The sequence below is a fragment of the Monodon monoceros genome, unplaced genomic scaffold (genome assembly GCF_005190385.1).
Source record: "Monodon monoceros isolate NGI ecotype Baffin Bay Population unplaced genomic scaffold, NGI_Narwhal_1 Super_Scaffold_20, whole genome shotgun sequence".
In the NCBI taxonomy this organism is placed as follows: Eukaryota; Metazoa; Chordata; class Mammalia; order Artiodactyla; family Monodontidae; genus Monodon; species Monodon monoceros.
The window spans coordinates 71,168,016-71,191,818 of record NW_021703777.1 but is presented as its reverse complement, the minus strand read 5'-3'; the positions used below and the strand labels follow the sequence as shown (position 1 = coordinate 71,191,818).

At 44.8% G+C, this 23,803-nt stretch overlaps 1 protein-coding gene and 1 long non-coding RNA gene across 3 annotated transcripts in view; one reads left to right on the top strand and one right to left on the bottom strand.

Annotated features, from left to right (window-relative positions):
* Positions 1–418: 418 nt before the first annotated feature.
* Positions 419–23,803, bottom strand: BEND4 (BEN domain containing 4). The gene is given in 5 exon segments (XM_029234751.1): positions 419–522; positions 524–786; positions 5,222–5,313; positions 15,338–15,904; positions 23,087–23,803. Coding segments are annotated over 5 exon segments (1,494 nt in total). The 5' UTR covers positions 23,571–23,803; the 3' UTR covers positions 419–434.
* LOC114902501 overlaps positions 23,210–23,803 on the top strand; it is a 41,515-nt gene continuing 40,921 nt past the window's right edge. For both annotated transcript variants that reach the window (XR_003795516.1, XR_003795515.1), the window contains exon 1: positions 23,210–23,315. This is a non-coding gene — a long non-coding RNA (uncharacterized LOC114902501). The remainder of the gene's footprint in view (positions 23,316–23,803) is intronic.

Below are 23,803 nucleotides of genomic sequence, written 5' to 3'. Positions count from 1 at the left end.
TCGGCTGTTAAGGCTGAGGAAATGGTATTGTCTGAGTAGTATTTTTTAATACAGAAACTTTAAAAAAAACCGAACAGAATAAAATCTGAGTGGGCGAGAAATACTTTAGGCCTAAGGAAAATTGATTCTAAATAAATTTAAGGAGTTGGGCCAAGTATTCTTGAGAAGGTAGCTAGATTGGGGGAGGGCGTCATAGGCTGCAAATGAAATTGGGGTAATTTTTGAGGCTCCTCGGCTTCTTTTCCTCTGTGCTTTCCCCAGCGCTCCAGCTTTGCTAGAGGTCGCCTTCCCGGGCAGCAAAGAAAATCTGAACTTAAAGCGTGAAACATGAGGTGCTATGCAGTGCTATGTGCCATTAAGCGCTAAAGCAAACGAAGAATTTTTAAAGGACTTCTTGATACCAAGGAGATGGGCCACATGAAGCCTATAACGTCTCAGCGGAAAGAAACCAAAATACAGTAAAGGCTGAACACTTGCACGGGGGAGCCACAGCCAATGCGGTGAAATGAGATCACAGATGGACACTGAGTGGAAGGATGCAGTACCTCGGAGGCATGTTACTTTAACTGGATCCAGAGGGCGTCTTTCAGGACCTGTCTCTCCTGACTGCACTGACCTTTTCCTTTTCCCAAGGCCGCATGAGTACTTAAGCTCATCGGTTGTGAAAACAAATCTGATGAGGTATCGAAGGAGCCGCCTCCCGTCTTTCTTTGAAGAATTTACAGCCTCGTCCCACTGTTTGCTCGTTATGTAGACAGGATAGTTGTTCAACAGCTGCTTGCTTCCCTGGAAAAGCGAAATATTTTCTCATTACCTACTTGGCCGGCCAGCCAGCCAGCAGCCCAGGCGATCTCCATTTCAAAGGCAAACATGCTTTTTAACCAAGTGGCTATACTGACAATGAACCAGGTACTGAAGAGCACAAGTAATTGCTCACACTCAGAACGGGGCACTTTTCAAATTACATTTGCATTTTCTATAACAAGAGCCAATGAGGTATAATGAACACCTTTGAAAGAGGAGCTATTTATAACTCGCTTTTTAACAGGTAGGTTAAAATGTGTCAAGATCCAATGACAGGGAACACTATTTAAATATAACCTGTAACTTTCCTTTTCAATCTATTAAAATATGCAAAAATGACTTTGAAGAGTGTGATCAAACAGGTCTCTTCATCCTTTGGTTGGCGGTTAAGTACTTTTGGAAATGATGCTGGTGGGCTACTTCCATAAGGTATTTTTTTGTGTTTCATGCACCTAATATCTGATAGCCATTGTATTTCAGTGGAAACATTAAAAAGTGAATTTTAAAGAGGGGGAATTGTGGAAACAAAAAAAAAATAATCACTAATAATAATGCAAAACAAGTTTCCTCAAATTATAGCTTCTGCAAATGCCACTATGTCAACTCAAAATTTTTCTTTTCACCTTCATAATTTATGTCTGCTATAAAATTCCCAGGCTAAATAGTTGCACTGGGACTAATTACAGGAATTTCTGTAACATTTATGAGCCATGTTTAGTCAATTGCACCTACACGACCATTATTTTAGTTCTGGTTGTCCATAAAATTCTACAGTCCAGGACAAATTAATTAACCCATGATCTCAGCTTTAATGTACTTCTTCCCCAGTAATTAAGGTGTACAAAATAAAGAAGGGAAACTCACTCAGTTTTACAACTCTGCAAATTTACTACAGGTTATAAATTTGGCACTATTTGGAACTGATAGGTTTTAATTTAAAAAAGTGCTCTGTTCAGTTAAGCTCTGAGAAGGGCAAATGGTAAAGGAGCCAACAGGAAAGAAAGAGGCAGCAGGTATGGCTATGAAACTGTGACTGAATTATACCCATGGAAACTCATCACCGCAGCATTCAAACTCCCTTGAAATAGCAGGAGTGTGACTTTGTGTCCTTTTTAAGGGAAGCAGCTGAGGGAGGTGGTTTGTGGTTTGAATTTAGAGTCAGCCTGGGTTTGAACTAAATCTTGGTTCTGGGTTTTATTTGTTGTTTCTTGAGCAAATTACTTTAACTTGTTGGACGAGAGTTTCCCCATCTATAACACGGGAAGAACTAAATTATATCATGGGTTTAAAATACGAGTACTCGGGAGCATAAACCAACCCTTGGCTCTGTGTACTATGTATGATCAAAAGATGGGCAGCAGCCCAGAGGTTCCGAAGGGTCCTTCAGCCCAGGCTGCTGTTTCACGGCAGGAGGGGAGAGATGGAGGGACGACTGGAGTGATGGGCAGTGCCGATGGAGAAGTGAGGATGAGAGATGTAAAACCAAGGTGGTCAGGCAACCAATCCACTGAGCCAGGGTACGGGGGACTGAGGAGTGAAGATGATTCCCAGGTGCAACGGGGGTGTCCTCCACAAAGATAAGGAACAGAAGGTTGTGGCTGGGGGGAGGAGGAGGCAGATAGCAAGGAAGAACAGTGCCTGACATATACTAGGTGCAACGAACATCCATCGGGTGGGTGACTGATGCAGTAAATACTACCGCGGCTGGCACGGAGCAGACACTCAATACCGGCGGCTTCAATGAAGAGTTCTTACTTTTCTTTTTTTTTTTTTTTTTTTTTTTGTGGTACGCGGGCCTCTCACTGCTGTGGCCTCTCCCGTTGCGGAGCACAGGCTCCGGACGCACAGGCTCAGCGGCCATGGCTCACGGGCCCAGCCGCTCCGCGGTACGTGGGATCTTCCCAGACCGGGGCACGAACCCGCGTCCCCTGCATCGGCAGGTGGACTCTCAACCACTGCGCCACCAGGGAAGCCCCACTGTATGTTTTAAAAACAGCTTTTCCTCGGGTGTGTGAGCTCATCTGGCAAGCCAGGATGCCCATGGCTGTTTGGCCAAGAAGGTTAAATCCTCTCCCAAAGTCTCACAAGTCAAAAGGCACAGCTGGGAACCCTGTCCCCAAATTCAGAGTTGCCCCTAAAGCAAGAGCTGAGGCTATTTCAAGATGGGAGGTACTTGAGATGAGAGAGCTGGCAATCCAGGGAAGGTGCCCTCTCCAAGCTTGAAAGCATCTACTCCTACAGAAGAGCTCAACAGCTCTTCCAAAATGTAGAAATACCATTTGGAGGCCATTTTCAAGAAATAAAGAAAGGGAAAGAGGGAGAGAGGAAGGAAGGAAGGAAGAAGGAGAAAGAGAGAAACTCATTTATAGCCCCAAACAACTCAGACCGCTCTGTGTTGTGGATGAGGTTACCCATGCTGTTTCAGCACAGCTAATAGAAATCAAATATGATTAAATAATACTACTGAGAAGATGCTCATTTGCCTGAAATGACAATAAAAATTATATAGTAATAATGATGATGATGGGTAATAAAGTTTTAAATAGTCCTATCTGGAGGAAATGTAGATATTTCCCTTATTTGTATATTTTTATAGAATTCTCTTCATATTAGCCGCCAAAAGGGTATTGGTGACCTATACCAACTCTGACCTATTGTCAAGTCACTTTGAACAAACCAATTTGAACAGCACTTATTTAATGTCTTCATAGAGTCATATCCAGATGGAAGACGGAGGTGTATATTAACTTATAAGTAAGTTCTGATTTAGTCTCACGAACAATGTGCTCTCTGAGCACAGAGGGGTGTGGCAATCAGGAAGAGCTTCTGGAAGAAGTGGGCTTTTCAGATGTGCTTTTTGTATAACAGAAATGTCAAGTTAAAAAATGTGGACCCAGGACTTCCCTGGTGGCGCAGTGGGTAGGACTCCAAGCTCCCAATGCAGGGGGCCTGGGTTCGATCCCTGGTCAGGGAACTAGATCCCACATGCATGCTGCAGCTAAGGAGCCCACAAGCTACAACTAAGGAGCCCACCTGCTGCAGCTAAGACCCGGCACAACCAAATAAAATAAATAAATTAAAAAAAAAAAAAGGAAAGAAAATGATTGGAAAGACTTTGGGTTTAAAAGAGGGGTCGGTTAAAAAAAAATAAAATGTGGACCCTATTTTAGGGAGCAAAGGATTTTAAGCATGTGACATTTATTTTGGATCTGTATTTTAGAAAAATAACTTTCCAGTGTGGAGCACGGAGAAGAAAGAATCTACTGCGACAGCCCAGGTGACATGTGACTGAGAATGAACTACAGACAAGAGGCTGTTCAATGTGACTGTCAGGAATGAGGAAGAGGAAGAGTCCGTGATGCCTCGGAAGTTTCTGCCCAGGGTTGGTGCTGCTTTTATTGAAGAGGAAACAGGAGTAATGATGGGTATTCAGAGGAGGCATCGTGAGTTCCACTGGTCAGGCAGTAGGACACAATGGTCTGGAGTCGAGTCCTGGGGACTGGGGTCTAGATCTAAATTTGGGACACGTAAATCCACACATGGTTGATGTTCAGAGAGAGCGTAACTGAGCAGAGAAAGGCAGTGGAGAGATGAAAGGCCAAAGTCCAGAGAACGGTGGTTGGAAAACTCCTTAAAGCTTAATAAGAAAGAGACGGGGAACCACAAGAGAGTCCTGACACAAAGGCCCAGAGAAAGGGAGCAGCTGGAGGAGGGGTGAGGCCCTGTGGATGACGAGGGCTGGAAAATGGGCCCCTGGACTGGACAACTGGGAGAGTAGCAGGCTGGGGGGGCTCTTGCAGACCATTCGCTGTGTCGTGGAGGTGGAGCCGGATTACGGAGGCAGGGGAGGGCAAAGGAGGACTGAGAGTGGAGCAATGAATATACACCAGTCTTTCAAGTGTTTAATCACAGAGAAGGATGAGGCCCCCATTCAGCAAATGCCTTCGATGACACGCACTGGGGATGCCAATGGGGATGAGACCTGGGCCCAACCTTCAAGGAGCGGGATGTGTCGTGGTGTAGGATGAAGGTGCCGATAGGATGCTTCGGGTGATGGAAGGAGAAAGAAAAGATAATCACTGAGGGATGGAGGGAGAATCAAAGGAGGGCTGATTTTCAGGGTGGGAAGACTTGGAACAAACACTGGCTCTGCCTGAGGGAACGACAGGTGGGTTCTCTGTGCCAAAAGAATGGGGGGAGACTTGCCCGCAGGGTTTAAACTATTTCTTTTTCTCCCCCTCAGAGTACAGAGCTGAATCTTCACGATGCATGATCTTTCTCCACAGGATATATACCCACCCATAAACCTCAGAGTCAAACATGTATTTTGCTAGCCAATGTGTTTTGGTATATATATACATGGGTAAACTACCAGGATGCTTCATCTTAAGGAAATTCCAAATGGAATGAGACCTACCTCGGCCGGCTGGTCGGCTGGCTGTGGGATCACAAGCTGGTTGTAGTGCTGAAGCAACGTCTTCAGGTAGTCTAAAACCGTCTGGCAGGGCACTGGGTAGAAGAAATCGCAACAATTGCACATTAGCTATTTTGTACTGGGAAAATAAAAAGCTTTAAGGTTTAAAAAGATTTTTGATGCAAACTTCTAAAAAAAAAAGACTCATTTTCTAAAGGAAGTAGAATCTTCTCTCATTTGACATCTGTAGTTATTTCAGTTTGTAAATATAGAACAGATGCTATGGTTCGGGGAGAATTTTTAGGCTCAGCACAGCTCACTGAAAACTTTTAAGTCAAACCTACTTTAAGATGAATTTGGGTTAATAATAATGATATCACACTGAACTCACAGAAGAGACATGTCTTCTTTGACTCAAGTTGTAACATTAGCACCCGACGGTACTTTTTAAAATTAAAGTACTGAAAACTAATGTTTCACTGGTTTTGGATCAATGATATAATGTTCATTTGTAGTGCCATTCATTGCTAGTTCTTCAGTAAAGCAGTAAGCCATGCACTTTAGACCTGCTTCCTGACACAGACACACGTAGTTTTTCTGGTAAGTGTCTCACTCCTCCCCTCTCCAGAAACTCACCAGATCTGGTCCAATTCAGATTCGGTTATTATGTATTTCATTAACTGTTGCACTATATTTTGTGAGGCACAGTCTTACAGAATCACTGAATAATCACAATAAAACTGAACAGATGTTAACCCAACATAGAGCCTGACATTTTTTTTGTACCATTGCATAAATAATTCTTATATTTTAAGATTTATATTAGAGCCCTTTCCAGAGTATTAACTGATTGCTTTTAAAGGTCTTGGTAACTTAGTAAATAACCTAACGGATACGAATTATTGCCATCATCTGTCTTGGCTGTGTGTTTTCTTAAGATGTTTTTGTCACATTGAAGAAAATAATAAATATTTAACCTAAACCCTAATTTTAAAGTATCACCACTGAGCCTTCTTCACTTCATTTTTCTCAGCACTTTTTTGAGAGCAAACTGAAATTATCTTTATCTCCTGCTAACAGCTCTGGGTTTTTCAGGTGACATCACATTGCAACATAAATCAAAAACTACATCACCATCCTTTTGAAGAATTTGAATGATAAGAAGTAGAAGTAGGTTAGGAAATTTTTCTTCTTGCCAAAAAATATTTTCTTAAATAACATCCTTATAGACTTGTGTCTTACAGACCTGTGTCATAGGTCACTCTTGTATAGTCATTTGAATATATTCTTCAAATTAAAGAAGCATTTTCGGGACAACCACAAGATTGTGCCTTCAACAAAAAGAAGGCACGTGTGTTATCAGTTTGAAGTAGGACTTTTATTAAACCAAAGTTTAATAAAACCTGTCAAGTACCTCTAATTTCATCATCCTATTAAAAGACTAACCCACTTTAGAGCCCACCCTGATGTAACTAAACCCTGTGTTTTATTTATAATTCTGCCAGACCTTGCCCAAGTTCCTTTTAAGGGGTGCACTTACTGGCCAACAGTTCTATGTTCTGACAGACACTTTCACCCTGGGTATGGCTGAGTAGAGACTCTGAGTCACTGAGAGCTAGAAAATCCACTTTCTAAACCACACCATTTCTGCTAGGGTATGCAGTGTTCACCAAAAAGTTTGAGCAAGTTAACTGAATGACAAACAATAATTTCCCACATTACTAGAGTTCCACAAACAAACAGTCTAACCCACTTTGCTGATGCCACAGTGAGTGAGAATGTATCTTCTGGCAATGGGCACGGATTACAGGAAAAAAGCAGAAGCCTTGAGAAGCTAACGGAGACAGGAAACAAGTTTGCTGTTGAGTTCTGGCTTTTCATTAACTGTGTGGCCTTTGGGACTCCATTTAACTTCTGTGCGTGAGTCCCTTCTACACATTGCTGAAAAGAAGGACCTCGGTAGCAGCAATGCAACTGTGTATATGTCACTGCTTTTCCAAGTGACATGTGAGAGGTATTACTCTGAATTTAGTTTGGAAGTTTTAGTAAAATTTGTAAATACTCACTGACTAAGATTTGAATGAGACTTCTTCTGATACTTTATCCATACTTTACATATGTTTAGGGAAAAAGTGCTTAAGTGAAGCACAAAAACGCTTACAAAACTGAATATTCAGTGTGACCTCAACCATGTTAAAAATAATTACGTGCACAGAGAAGAGATTGGAAAGAAATAAACCAAAGTGTTAATAATTTAAAATGATTATATTTTGGTAACAGAATTAGGGCAGTTATTATTACCTTTATCCTTTATCATCCTTGTAAAAACCAGTTTAAAAAAATTTCTAAAGTGGGCATGGATTATAACTACTTAGAAGTTGTTTGAAGAATGTCTACATGACTGTTATCTCCCCTTCCTTTGCTATATACGACCTTCAGTGTTGCCTGTGTAGCCCTGGAAGGGCTTGGAGGACGACTCTCCCATCTCTACACCCCCAGTATTTAGGCAGCAGTGCTAAGCCCTGAGCGAGGCCAGCCGATGCACATGCACTGGAAGAAAGTGGAATTTCATGTGACTTTACTGGCTGTAAGGCTCTCCTGAAGGGAAGTGGGTCCTGTGGGTGGTATCTGGGCATAAGGCCGAAGGCCAGTTAGACTTAGCTACTGAATTGACTCTGCGCAGTTGGAGGCTGTACTGTCTGGGAGACTCTTAAGTAAGTGCCTTCCAAGGAGAACTGCTCTGATTCTGTTTTTGCCTATATTAAGGGTGCTTGGGTCTCGAGTACCTAATTTTCCTGGCAGATCATTGCATTAACACCTTGATCAGTTTCTCTTCTTGCTCCTCAAGCATTATTTAATCTACTTTGCTATATAATTGATGTTTTTTTTAAGAAGATGTTGGGGGTAGGAGTTTATTAATTAATGTATTTATTTTTGGCTGTGTTGGGTCTTCGTTTCTGTGAGAGGGCTTTCTCTAGTTGTGGCATGCGGGGGCCACTCTTCATCGCGGTGCGCGGGCCTCTCACTATCGCGCCGTCTCTTGTTGCGGGGAACAGGCTCCAGACGTGCAGGCTCAGTAGTTGTGGCTCACGGGCCTAGTTGCTCCGCGGCATGTGGGATCCTCCCAGACCAGGGCTCAAACCCATGTCCCCTGCATTAGCAGGCAGATTCTCAACCACTGCGCCACCAGGGGAGCCCTATAATTGTTTTTTAAAGACTCAAAACATTTACCTCAAAGTATACCACATACAATTTTATAGGGAGATTGAAATTGTTTACTGTCCTCTGACGACCATGCCATCTGTGTGCTTATTTCAAGAGTCCTATTCATATCGTCTCCGTAAAGTGTAAGTTCCTCAATGTCTAGAAATAAACAATGAGCTTTAAGTGTTACTCAGCCTACAGACGCATGGTAATTCTCTTGATTATCACAATGTCCTGTCTCTGTTTAATTTAATTGACGTGTGTAGCTGCTACGACAGAACGTGCTTGACACTGGGCTGGGAATCGGGGTTATGAGGATGACTGTGACTTAGTCTCTATCCTCAAGGACCTTACACAGCCTGCCTCTCCTCGTATTAAGACCCCAGAAGAGACAGACACACAGAGAGTAAAAACTGGCCCTGATGCAGACTTCAACAGAAGCAAGCATGATGTACTACAGCAAGTGGTTAATTCTGCCGGGAAACTGGGGGAGGGGCTTGTTATGGAGGGGTGTCACCTGACCTGGGTACTGATGGCTGAGTAGGAGTTTCTCGAGTGGGGAAAAGGAGGATATGTTGGAAGGACAGCAGGAGTTAAGGGAAGACCAGAAGCAAGTGCACGGCGGCTCAGGAATCACAAATTGTCCAGAGGGGTTGGAACACTCGGTGTATGGTGGGAACTAAGGGGCGAGTCTCCAAAAATGAACAGGAAGACTCAGGCAGTGAAGGATATCACATGCCACACTGAGGGGGCTGGAATTTACTCCATGGGCCAATAGAGGCTTTTCAGCAGTGGGTGACGTGGGCCTTTTCAGTTGGCAGAGCCTGGCGTCTGGGGGAGTTGAGTGGCTATTGCAAGAGTCCATATGGTGAAACAGGCCTGGATGAAAGCAATGGGGAGAGGAGGGAGGACCCCATACCGGTGGGTATGTACGAGGTAGAATCCAGAGGAGAGGAGGCTGACATCAAGGAGGGAGAGAGATGGTTATGGATGGAACTGCGGCTCCCAACCTGGGTAACTAACTGAATGCTGACCTTTTTACAAGGTAAGACTACCAGCAACAATCTGAGAAAACCACTTAAGATTTCTGTATGATCAGCCACAGGACCACGTCCCTGTTTCTTTTTTTTTTTTTTTTTTTTGCGGTACGCAGGCCTCTCACTGTTGTGGCCTCTCCCGTCGCGGATCGCAGGCTCTGGACGCGCAGGCTCAGTGGCCATGGCTCACGGGCCCAGCCGCTCCGTGGCATGTGGGATCTTCCCGGACCGGGGCACGAACCCGTGTCCCCTGCATCGGCAGGCGGACTCTCAACCACTGCGCCACCAGGGAAGGTCCCGCCTCTCTGTTTCTTAAGGTTGCTCTTTGTTGAGTGCTTCCTGGAACACCTAGCAGGCACTTGGTTGCTACTTAATGAACTTAATACTTCCAGCATTCCAGTATTATTAACCTCACCTTACAGAAAGGGGAAACCGAGGCTCAGAATGGTTAAGTAAGTTGCCTAAAACCACAGATAGCAAGTGGCAGGAGCAGAAATCCAAACCCAGGTTTGACTCCAGGGCCATTTTCTTCAGCCCACGCTGTTCTGTGTCCCTCAGTCTCACAGCTACCGCTAATAGTCGTGCTTACTTCTACCAAATTCTGAGTAAAAGAACTCAATCCTTTATTGCTCTCTGTTCCTATCACTCGCTCTAGTTTTTTACTCAGAACATTTATTCTCCTTAGAACGCGCACGTTAAGCACGATCAATGTGTTTCTCGGGACCAGAAGTCGACCTGAGCCTTCTCCCACAGGCACTTCTGGGCACGTGGGCTGGAGGCTGGCACGAGCACGGGAGAGCACTGGCACTGCGACACCACTTACTCCAAGGGCTTTTTGTTCTTACAAAACTAGTTATCCAAAAACAGACACCGATTTATCTTTTTAAAATCTTCGTACGTAGAATATCCTTACCTAGGACCAGCACTTTGTACGTAATCCAAGGTTAATTCTCTAGTTTGTAGCCTCCTGAGTTAGTACAGTTGATCCTCATTATTTGCAGGTTCTGGACCTGCAAATTTGTCTACTCGCTAAAATGTATTTGTAACGGTCAAATCTGTATTTGGGGTGCTCTTGTGGTCACTGCGGACTTTGGCTGGTCACTGAGAAATCTGAATTTCTGGAATCACACACCCCCAGCTGAGGTTGAACAAGGTAACACTTGGCCTGCTCGTTTCAGCCCTCATACGATAACAAGGGTTCTTTTCATGTTCTGTTTAGTGCCATGGTTTTTGCATTTTTGTACCTTTTCTGCTCGGTGATTTCGCTGTTTAAAAGGAGCCCCAAACGGAGAGTTGAAGTGGTGTCTAAGTGTTCCTGAGCGCAAGGCTGTGATGTGCTTCAAGGGGAAAATGTGTGTTAGATAAGCTTTGTTCAGGCTTGAGTCACAGCGTTGCTGGCTGTGAATTCAGTGTTAACCAACTAATACTATATATTAAATAAGGGCTCGTTAAACAAAAACATACTTAAAACGATGTTTTGTGATTGACGAAAATGTTGCAACCAGAGGCTCTCGGGAACCGAGGTCTGTATTTCCCCTCAGAGTAATGCCTTGCTGATTCAGTGCTCACAGCTTACAGAATAGAACGACTGTGAATAACGAGAATCGCCTACATTTTGAGGGTGGAAGAGGGTAATAAAGTAGCTCTGGAGTCAAGAGGCTTCGATTCTAATCTGAGGTCTGCCACAGACTTTACCTGTCCAGGTTGCACCCTCTTTGTCTGTAAAATGGGAATATTAATTTTTGTTTGGAGTTATGAAGATAAATTGAGATGATCATAGATGTACTTTTTAGAAAGTAGAAAGTTCTTTACTAATATCAACAATAAATGTATCTTCTCTATATTTGGCACTTAGAAAACTTCAAGGAATTTTTTTTTTTTTTTTGCGATACGCGGGCCTCTCACTGTTGTGGCCTCTCCCGTTGCGGAGCACAGGCTCCGGACGCGCAGGCTCAGCGGCCATGGCTCACGGGCCCAGCCGCTCTGCGGCATGTGGGATCTTCCCTGACCGGGGCACGAACCCGTGTCCCCTGCATCGGCAGGCGTACTCTCAACCACTGCGCCACCAGGGGAGCCCTGGAAGTGATTTTTTAGTTACCATACAGTATTTTATATTTCTAACACCCACATTTTATCATATTTTTAAATCTCTGAACTTGGTGTTCAAAGATAATTATAATGTGCAATTACGATTTGCAGTGTTTTTTCTTCTTCCTTAGTGGAACATAAAGTATTGGTGTGTCTTACATTCAATGGGGGCTTACATTAGATGAAATATGGTATTTTATACCCACCCTCCCTTATGAGTTCTCTTCACCCAGTGCTGACTCTAAGCTTTCTGAATAAATGTGACTACTCTAACCTGACATCTTCTCCATAGAGAAGTATGCCCATCACCATTCTTCTTCTTCTTTTTTTTTTTTTATGGTACGCGGGCCTCTCACTGTTGTGGCCTCTCCCGTTGCGGAGCACAGGCTCCGGACGCGCAGGCTCAGCGGCCATGGCTCACGGGCCCAGCCGCTCCGCGGCATGTGGGATCTTCCCGGACCGGGGCACGAACCCGTGTCCCCTGCATCGGCAGGCGGACTCTCAACCACTGCGCCACCAGGGAAGCCCTACCATTCTTCTTTTAATAACCTCTCAGCTCTTTGTATTCCTGATCCAAATGTCTTCCTTTTGTGACTTTTTCTTCTTTTAACCTATTTTCACTTTCTTTTAAAAAATTTAAACTTTTAAACAGACTTTCTATTTTCTAGTGTGATAATCTAATGCAAAAGAAAATGTGCTAATGCTATTTCCTGGGATAAAATATTTAATTGCCTACATCTGCAGATAACTCTGGAAAGTAAGTTAGACAGCACTTTCTAGAAGCCCCTTGTTTGCCTGTAGTTGATAATCAATAAGACTTTGTTGAATGTTTCACAAATAATACAATAAACAAAGGCCCTCTCGGGTGGTGCCAGAAAGAATACCCCTCCCCGGTCCCTCCTTTCGGTGAGGGCTGTCACCTTCCTTTCCCCCTTTTACAGCTACCCAAGTGAAAGCATTTTTTCCTGTAGACTAATAGGCTCATTTCTTTTGAACTCTCAGTTCAAGAACTGCTCCCAGATATAAATGCTTTATTTAAGGGGGGGAAAAAAAAAGAAAGAAACTGGAATCTCCGAGTTGCTCAACAGCCTGACTCTGGAGAGAGAGGGAAGTGCCTGAGGAACACTGCCCCCGGACTGACCCACTGCAGGTGCCCCCATCATCTTGTTCACCTTATTTCCTCTGCTAACTGCTGCACGTTCCTCTCCCCTTTGTACTCATCCACCCTGCTCGGCTGTAAGAAGAGTGATCGTACAACACACGGGCAGATTCTACAGGAAGAAAGCCCCAGGTCCTTCCATGGAAATGTATGGCCTCTAGGATAACAGAGGCCTACTGGGATCATTGGGAAGCACGGATACTGCTTAGGGAAAATCGATCCTAAATCTCACAGGAAAGTTACTGCTTGCAAAATATTCTTGTCATGTACAAAACCAGAGTATTATTGCTGTACTTTTCTTCATATGGATAAAAGTAACAGATTCCCCCTCGGCCCTGCCCACACCAAAGGCACAGCTCGTAGAATGCCAAAGTGGATTCCTGGGTGATCACCCACAGGCTGGTTTGTTGTTTAGCCAAAGATGGAGGTTGGGAGGTGAGGAGGGCAAGAGGGCAGTTATGTCTCTCTTTGATTCAAGTCTTTCATCTCGAGGGGCACTTTCAACCTGACGCCCAATACTAAGGTATCCCTAGGTAATGAATCCAGGAGTTAAGTAATCACAAATGGCTAATCTTTCCTGCATTTCACACTATTTTTTTTCTATTCATAATTGACAAACTGAGTTTCCTCTATATAGCTGAATTTCAGTATGGATTATTTAAAGCTATCATGGCTCTCCGCATAGAATTGGTTCAAGTTCATGGAGGGGACTCTTTACAGTAACAGTGGTGGAATGTTTACAGTAACAGTGGTGATCATTAGCCTAATTTCAACAACTGTCATTCAATGTCTGACCATCAAGAGGACTCAAGAAATTGCAGCATTTTCGTCTTTCTGGGAAGCAGAGAAGGACAATGATTAGTGGCAGGCCAGCAATGAGTTATCCCTGACACAGACATTTCATCTGTACGGATTTAGGAAACAAGAGGCGGAGTGAACCCCAAATTTGCTTGGTAAGTTTACCAAGGACAGACGGCTCACCAAATATTTACGATTAGGAATTAGGCAATAATACTCTGGACATTTGTGTCACCTGTCCTTGCACTCTGAAACTCTTCCCCACAGCTCTGAATGGCTGATGCAAGGATCTGCAGTTGGCTGATCTCCAGGACACTATCTTCTCCCCTAATGAAAGAGGAGTGGGGAGTAAGATGCAACATACCCTTTTGGCAGTAAAACCAATAGTTCACATAATTTATGAAACTGTGCAAGTTGTAAAATCCCAGTGTGTCAGCTGCACCCATATCTCTTTGACTTGGAGAAACCAGTAGCGCTCTGGTTCCACTGCATTCTTCTGGGTCCTGCCAGTCTCTCTGCTGCAGTCAGATCCGGCCTGGCAGGGACAATGCCAAGACTCTGCATCTAACCCCAGGGCTCAAACGTAACAACAGAGAATGGATTTGCTTCACCTCTTGCTTCTCTCCCACAACTGCACTCAATCTAATTCCAAAACATTCTGAGCCAGACCTCAGCTCTATTTGGGCAATTCTCTTAAATGAAAGGACAGAAGGAAAATAAATTTCTGATTTGGCAATTCTAATAAGCAAATGGGTAACTTTCTTCAACACTTCCTTCTTTTTACATCAGCTGCCAAATTGGGTGGTGCAAAGACACCGAGTTAGGAGAAGAACATAATTTCTATTTCTATTTATGGATCAGCCTTAGAAATTTTAAATATGTCATGTATGCTTTATTTTGAACATATTAGTATGCAGATATATGTATGTAAATAACCAATGAATGTGTACATTGGTAGATACATGCTCAAAAATTTTTATCAATGGGCTGCATGATTAAAAAGGTCTTAATGTCTTTTATAAGCCACAGACATGCAGGAATGACCTCAAAGATATAGGCAAAATCAGGAGCTTTCCAAATAGGGAAAAAAAATGGCTTTGCAACCCAGAGAAGATCTTGCCATAAAGGTGACTTCACTACTCTGCAGGTCTAGCGTCTCTGCGAGGCGGCAAAGTGACTCACGTTTAGCCAGGAGCACAGCTAGTTTGTGACCAGCTTAATAACCGGTCTGCCTTTGAGCTATTCCTTTTAGTTTACAGTTGCATATTAACTTTAAGGGGGAGTTTGCATGCTAAAAAGAGACCATGCCTATTGAAACTTAACAAGAAAGGGGAGAAGTTAGTGGAATGGAAGAGACCATTTGTCCTCTGAGCCCTGCCTCTGTAGGTATCATTTCATTTTAATTTCTATCATGGACTAATAAAACACATATATCAAAGTCTTTAAAGATACAAAAGCCATTTTAAAGGAACAGGGTCACTTTTTGAAGAAAATTCAAGCTCACAGAACCTGGCCTATTTCAATCTCATTGCGCTACATCTAGGAATCACTTTCGTATCAGTGGAGACATCTTTTAATTGGACCATAGTTTTCAGGCCTACACCCCCGAAGACTGTGGCTTAAATACAGGACAAGGCTAGTGGCTCATCTTGAAATTTCTGTTTGGCACTGGTAGGCTAAAACTGTGCATGCCTGTTTTTCTAACTCTTTTACATCGCCGGCCCAAACAACAACAAAAAGCCACACATACATGCACGCGTGCATACATACACGCAGATGGGACACTGGAAAGGAATGAGTTGCAGGTGGCTTGCAAGGAACAGGGCAGGGTACCTGGGATGCTCTCTAACTTTCTTCTGAGCTCTTCGTTTTCTTGTTGCAGTGAAACCACCTCCTGCTCCAGCTCTTGGCATCGAGGACAGTAGCCCTCCTCTTCCTCCTCCTCTTCTTCCTCAGGCAGCGTAGAAGAGGATGGGTGACCGTGGGATTCGGATGTCGCTGGGGAGGTCCAGCCACCTAGTGTGTGCACGGGGGACGTTGCTAGAGGATCCACGTCCGCCAGGTGGCCATACTCACTGACGGAGGAGGTGTTTGCAGTCGGAAAGCTCCCGGAGAGCAGGTAATTTTGTAGGGAGTCAGTGAAAACCCTCAAGAAGGCAGAAGTCTGTTGTTTCCTTTGCATATATTGCATCTCTATGTCTACACCGTCTGAGGTCTGACTGTGGACCCCTTTGCCAACAGGGCACTGCTCCTGTCTTTCAGTGTAACTTGAGCCTTCCTGCTTTACGCAAGAAATCATGGATTGAGAACGGCTGGAGTCCAGAAGCTTTCCTCCACAATTTAAGAGGCTAAGGACTCGGCTGCATTGTTGAGCAAAGGCGTCCAAGATCATACGACTCTCTGAAATACAAGAGAAGACACGTCAGAGACTGCCAGCCAAGACAAGGGACAAGTAGGGTCCTCGATCTAGAGTTTAACATTAAAAAATGTCAAAAACATGGACTCCTACTCTCTGCTACACACACAGGTGACATGGTGCATCCACTTCTAATAGGATGCATAGCTTCCGGCTGCTCTGTGACTTGGTGGGGTGCCTGATGAGCCACCCCCTAACTTGACTCTGGGAGATGGCTGGACTGCGAGATGGGGGCACCGGATAGAGACTCCCTCTCCGTGGTTATTAACCGGCCTGCACAGGTCTGAACTCACACCTTTGGCTTCGTTAATATCCTCACTCTAATGAATCGAGGCAGCCCTGCAGACTCAACTCCCCATTGACAGGAGGGCTTACAGCAATCCTTGCGTCTATTTCTGGAGTGCCCTCATGCCCTTGCTATTAATCAGCTGATACAATCCCTGCTGAGAGTACGTTGCTCCCAGATGCAAAATGGAGAAGAACGATAAGTCTTTTGGAAGAGCTCACTAAACGTCTAAGGTAAAATAAAGAGTGGGCCTGCAAGGCAAATAATGAGGAGCCCCGAAGCAAGACCGTGTCATCCAACATCTGTGTTCACCATTCTTTTACTTTATCTGCTAACTTAGATTTCTTGTCAAGGCCAACGTTTAGCTTGATCTATAGCAGCACCATCTGAAAAGCAATAGCGCCTCTTCTCAGGGCTTCTCCCACCAAATCTCTTAAATGGTATGTGCTGAGGGTGCCAGTTAGTTTCCACAAGTGTATTCTAAAGCATATTAACTGTCAATCAGTGGAAAGCAAAAAGCAAAGAGAAAACAATCAGTTCACTCCAAAAAGAAGGAAAGAGAAAACCCAATGTGGTGAAAATGTGATTTAATGTTGTCAGTCTAAGGGGCTTGAAAATTCACCCTAAATGTAAACGTCACAAGAACACTGTCTTCTTTCTGGACCACCAACCAGAACGCGCTATTTATATCAATAAATACCCACAGAGAGACAGATAGCTTTTTTAGGGCTTATATAGAGCTATCAGGGTACCTCTCATTTCCTCTCCCACCCTACGCGGAATAATGGCAACAAACAAAATATTGTAGGTTCTAAGTGACGATATCCGTTGTTTATGACAGAAATGTAACTAGTCACTTGCTGTCTCTGGAAATGCTGACTAGCTGTATTTTTTTCTGAGGGAAAAAAAAAACCTTGAAAAGTGAAAAGTGGTGAGATGCTTGAGGGCTTCTATGGGGACAACAAGCTAAATAGCTGTGATTAAGAAATTGATTTCTCTAGAAAACCCAGGATGATGACCAGCAAACCAACCTTCAGAAACCCCCAGGTGGTACTTCAGCCTCTGCTTTGTTTTTTCTTACTATTCTTCCTGAAGTAACTAAGATATCAGGGGAAGGGGGTACAAGCCTCCTATTTCACTTATTTAATAAGAATATACATAAAGCCCAGAGCATATAGGAAGCACCTCTCACATCTCCCAAATCTATAAAATGCTCCCATTCCTAAATCTCTCAGGAAAAATGACAAGTCAGAACACAGAGGCCAGTTCTTTTCAGTTCAGGAGAGATTTATAGACTGTATATTCCATGAGTGGACTGGGGTTTGAGAGCCAGCACAGAATCTCTAGAAATATTTACTGAATACATGTGGGGACTCTTATAAATAAATAGAGTATCTTAGTTTACAGCATTTGTACCCTTACCCTGAATCTCACAAATATTAGGCACAGGCCTATTTTTTACACGATTATTTTGAGTACTAAAGAAAGAACTAGATGCCAGGTATAGTTTTAGGCTAGAGCTGATTGATGGGCTGGGAACTTGGCTGAAGTAGCAGCCAAGATAAAGTCGGCTTGCTGCCTTGGAGAAAAAGGGATGTGGATATGGGAAGGATATTTCGCACACCGAACACTGGAAGTGATGATGACTCTGCCCCCAGCCAGGTGGAAAGGAATAACTGAGCTCATGATTTGAACCAAAACTTAATGGAGAAAGACTTCAAAGAGTTGGGTGTTATATCTTACAATGACCAAAACCGAATAAACAAGAAAGTAAACAGTTGAACCATACAAGTGGGGAGGTTTAAGATGCTGCATTCTCATTTCTTTACTCCTGGCTTTTTGTTCTTTTATTAGTAAAATCAAAGGACAATATTGATTGGCGATTCTCAATTCTAGCACACCAGCAGTTTTCATTCATTTAATCCTATAATCCCATTCTAGATCTAAAGTTGTATTTACTGTTCGCATTTTAATCAGAATAGTCCCAGGTGATTTACAGCCTATACACCTATAACATAACCCTGATGAAAGGAACAAAATATGAAAGGAAAGGCTAAAAGAGAATTGCCTAGAAAGAACTGCTCGAATGTAGCTGTCCAATGTCCTAAGGAGCTCAGTTGTTTTAATCATGTTGATAAATCACGTTAGGGTATAGATTTTAAGGGAAAAAAAATCTGATGTAGAGACAAGCATGATTTGTTTTCTTAACTGAAGGATCAACTCGTAATATGCTGAGAAAAAAATCATTATGCAATATACTACATTATGAAGATAATGTATTAAAGTGCACTCAGAATATCAGAGAATAGTTACAATCATAAAACGGTTTTTGCCTGCAGTTTTTTCAAATGCTTCATTCTGAATTTGTTCTCAGAACTAATATATGTAAAAATGCCAGCTGTAGCCCTAAAGCTGTATTCTCTTCTTTTCACTACCTTATATTTGAATAGTATTTTATGTCAATACATTGAAGAGTATGATGAAAAATATTACTATTATACTTGGTGGGAAATGGCAAATCTTTACACTTAACACACATCGCAGCCAGCAGTGCTTCAGCTTTCCATACAGAATATAATTAGAACACGAGTACAGTGCAATGCCCATTATTGCTAAGAAATGGAGAAAAGTTCTGTTTTCATATGAACACGATTGAATGGCCACTGATCCACGATTCTTAACTGAGCAAAGTGTGAACATGTATTTTGAAATTTTTAAACTCTTTCCCCCCGTTAGGCACAGAATGTTCCAGTCAAGTGATGGCAAGGAAGTACAAAGTCAACAGTTTATAGAGAGGCTTTAAAACAACCTAGTTTATCCCTAACTTCTTTAAAATTAAACACCGTAAAATGTTAATAAATCACAATCACAAAGCACTCTAAAATGACCACATCTCTCTAATTTATTTTGCTTTATTGTGCAATCTATCGGGATCTAATATCATGTTGCAAATTGTGCCCAGTCTGATTCCAGAATCCGAACCCGTGTTATTTTTGTAATTAAAAACTTCATTTCTAGAATTTCTTCAGAATTTAAGTGGTTTAATCCATCCTAAATCTGATAAGTGAAGAAGAGGGATGGGAATTCAGCAATGAAACACAGGCTCCCTACTTTAACATCCTTCTTTGTAAGTAAAGCCTTGAATGGAATTTGCCCATCACAGCAGACCCCCAAGAGTATTCTGTTTCTATGAAGGAGATCACAGTAGTCAGTTAGTGGTAATCTTTCGATTTTAGCCCACAAAGGGTGAAATATATTAATACTAAAAATGCAGAGGCAGAAAAAAAATTTTTGTGACCTATACTACCATGTATCCATATATTACATCTATCAAAGGATTTGCAACTAGTTCAAAATAGATAATTTCCTTAAAACATTAATATAACTTCTTTTTATGAGAGGACTTCGTGGCATAGAAAATAGAAGTTAGAAAATGAAAGCATCTTTGGAAGCATCAGCCCTGTCTTAAATCAATGAACTACTGTATGTCTTTCAAAAAAATGCCATCCAATTTTTTTTTTCCTAATGGCAAATATCAACACAGCAAAACAGGAGGCAATTTTTCTAAATAAATAAATCAATGATGTGTCAAAAATTAACAGATGAGTTAATATACTCAGTGCTATCAAAACCAGATGGTGCTTCCTAATATTCATCCTGCTCAGTCAATCCCTGAATATTTTCTGGACCATCGGTATATAAAATAAGATGCTGCTATTTGTGATGGCAAACAAAAGCAATCATGCCTGCCAAGCACATACTATAACAGGCAGCATTTCAGCTCTGCTAGACAGAAAGTAATTAGAATGCTTTTAATGTCCAAAAGAATGATGCTGATAGGCTGCCGCAGATGTGTAGATTTATGAATATTTATGTGGTGGTTTATAGCTGACACTTTTATCAGTTGAAGAAGATAAAATATCTGCCTGACTCAAAAGCTTGACAGTCAGGTTAATAAAATCTCATTAAAGAGAATGACCTATGCAATTATATAGGATTTATTGTAATTCATTTTTGATTGTACTCTGCTTAAAGATGCAATTTCCCATTTCCTGATGCCAAATTTAGGCTGCATATCAAGATCTACGTGGGTTTTAACTCTAAGCCTCCCACAGAGGAAAAATATGCTTTTAGAACCATGGCATATTACCGCTTTTAAGGAAAATTATACTCTTCAGGAGATTTTACAAGAATGTTGAAAAATCTATTTTAATCATGTATTTCTCCTCTCAATGGTTTATGGCCCTTAATGGCAAATAAGGTTCACTTCAACCCTTTCATCTTTTCACTGCATTTTCTCTGGACACTCAGTTATGTCTCTTCCATCCTTGACTCATTTCATCTCATCGACATTTTGACTATTTTCAGTTTACGAGGTAGCCTGAGACCCTGCAGTACCACTGTTGTGAGGGTACAACAAGCAAATCACCACCCCTACCCCTACCCCACCCAGTGTGCTAGGATGGCTGTCTGTACACACATGCTTATTGGTTCAAAGTGGAACCACTAGTTCCTCAAAGAGCCAATCAGCTCTTCAGGTGACTGTCCCTCTGATGGCCACTCACATCACTGTGCCTGTTAAGAGATGGCTTTGTCCCCCAATGATTAATAGTATGACCACAATTCATGATGTCTAGTACTATGGCCTTTTTTTTTTTTTTTTGCCCCTGACCATTTTCCTCACTGCATGGCAGAAAACTACCATTCAATTCCCATCTTTCCAACAAGCACATGGCATCCTGTCTTGGGGCTATCTAGCCTACCTCTCTATGACCTCTCTTAAAAAAAAAAAAAAAAAGGCAGCAGCAGCAATGAAAATAAAAGGAAATAATAAACACAGGGAGTTGGAGGGACATCAAAAAGCCCCTTTCCACTCCTTTAGATTCAGTGATATGATTTCCACCTGCGGACAGAGACAAACTAAACAGGACGTTAGAAGAAACACTGAAAAAGAGGACATTCAGAACAAGGTAAGAAGGAAACAACAACAGCAAAAACTCCTTATGGATAAAAGAGTGGGGTAACTGCCAGAGCAGAAAGCACCATGGAAAGGACAGCAAGTGACTGGTGCAGAAGAAAGAAATATAGGAAAAATAGCAGGGAAAGGCAAGGTTAAAACTACGGATGAAAATGGAAATGAGAAGGGGCAGATTTATACTGTATGGAAAAAAGCAGAAGACAGAACGAAAGACAGTCCGCAAAGACTGAAAGGAGAAAGCAGGATGAGATTAAAGACTGAACTGGGCAGATAAAGAGGGGGGAAAACCCCAATGAACACGGTGACACTGAGGCTGTGCAAAGGAGTAAGCAAAATATAGAATGTGGAAAAAGGACCCAAACTTCTGAACAATGTAAAGATAAAGGAAGATAAAGCAGAGCCAGGAAATAAACAAGGAGTGAACAAGAAGTAGTATATAAGAAAACCAGACCCCAAGCCCAGAGAGCACACAAACCTCACTAAGAAGGGGGGAAAAACAGAAGAAAAATGAGGAAAGTGAAAGTAGGCTAGCCTCACAGTGAACATAAAAGCACAGCGGAATTAAAATACAGGAAAAAAAACCACACCTCACAAACAATAAGGACATCCACATAAAAACCTCGCCAACATCTCCCAGCCAGTGAGGGATGTGACAGAGCAAGTCTTCACTATAACCTGTAATTAGCTTTTCTTTCTCAAAACCAATCCTTCTTGTGTCAAAATACTGACAAACAACAGAACATGAGCTTAGGCATCTATAACGCATTTCAAGACAATGCTCCTATTTTCATTAGGAATAAAGGAAGCCGTGGATTCACTGATATGCAGGATTTGGGGGGCTCCAAAGTGCCGTAAAAGGCCTGAGCAAGAACTTTTCGTTCTGAGCGGCGGGATACACGCGGCTGCGAGTCCAAGAGGAGCAGAGAGCACACTTGGGCGCAGGCCCCAGGCTGTGACCTCTCCACCAGCCCGTCGCCCTCCCCGCCGCTGGGCTGGAGAGCCGGCTTTTCTCAGGAGTCGCGTACCCTGGGGTGGATGCTCCCCGAAAGGCAGTCATTTCTAAGGGGACCGGGACCCCGCGGTGCAGCAGCGCCCACCCGGCGGGGCCCAAAGCGCCCGGGGTTCCCGGGGCTGGGGGGAGGGGCGGGAGGTCTCCGTCCCTTAAGTCGCGGCCGCCGGGGCGAGCGCCAGTTCCACCCGCGCGGCTGATGCAGAGGAGCCCCGCGTCCTGCACACACCGGCGGGGACTCTGGGGTGGCCGGGGAAAGGGGGCCAGGGAGAGGCAGAGACAGCGCGCGCTCGCCGGGAAAAAGCAGGAAAGCAGCCCTAGGGCCAGCCGCGTGACCGCGACAGAGTGAGCGAGAAAAAGAGAACCAGAGAAGGAAGAACAAATGGAGGAGAGAGGCAGATAAAGGGAAGAAGCAGAAGGAGAAAGTGAAGCAGCGGAGGAGAAAGGGAGGGCGTCCCCGAGAACCGCCAGAGTAGCGACCGCTTCTCCCCGCGCCGCCGCCGCTGTCACCCCACGGTGTCCCGCCCCCACTCCCCGCCTGCGCGCCGCCCCCGCCCCGCCGATCGCCCCTGCCGCGCTCCCCGGGCGCCGAGCGGGACGCTAGCGGCGGAGCCACCTGTTAAGAGGCGCGCGCGCCATCGGAAGCCCCGGACGCGGCGGCGGGGAACCTCCAGAAGTTGCTGCCGGTGCGTAGAGGCCTTGGGGGTGCGCTCGGACGCCCCGACGCTCCCTCAGCCGGCTCTGGGAGCCTCCCGCTCTCCCCTCCCACCCCCCACCCACCCCGCTGGGCAGGGCGCGCGGGAGGCTGTCCTCGGTCCCCGCTTTCTCCTTCCCGGGTCCCACCCCTCCCCCAACCCGTGGCGGGACGGAAAGTTGCTCCCGAGAGTTGGTACCTGCGCTGAGCTCCAGGCTGGCGCCGTTGCCGCCCGCGCTGCTGCTGCCCGCGGCGGCTGCCGCCGGGCCCGAGCCGTACCTGACGACGGCGGCGAAAGATGAGGACGACGACGCGGCGGGGGCCGCGGGCGGCGGCGCTGGGGTCCTCAGGTGGCCCTGGGACGTGACGGGCGTGCAGGACGGAGACGACGACGAGGCGGCGGCGGCGGCCCGGCCGGGCCCGGGTGGGTAAGAGCTCTGCGCCTGGAACTGCTGCGGTGGCGGCGGCGGCTCGCTGCTGCTGATGGAGACCGCGGCTTGCGGCGCGAAGGCCGGCGGGGGCGGCCGCACGTGCGGCAGCTCCACCAGGGTGGGTCGCTCGTAGCGCTTGGCCAGCGCCGGTCTCTTGCTGGGGAATGTCTTGAGGACGCTGTAGGGGCTGCGCTGCTTGTAGATTTTGGGGACGCTGGGCCCCTCTTCCGCCGGCTGCATCTCCTCCTCCATTCTGCGCCTCTGGGCAGGTCCCGGGTCGCACGCCCCCTCCGCGCCCGGCGCCGGGCTCCGAGGGTGCCTCTGCCGCCCGCCCGCCGGCTCTGCCCGAGTGCGCGCGCGTGGAAGGGTGGCTGTCTGTGCCGCGGCCGCCGTCGTCGCCGCCGCCGCCACCACTGCCGCCTGTCGCGAAGGCTGGCATCGCCGAGCCCCTGCGCGGGGGGCTGCCGCCCGAGCGCTGATTGACA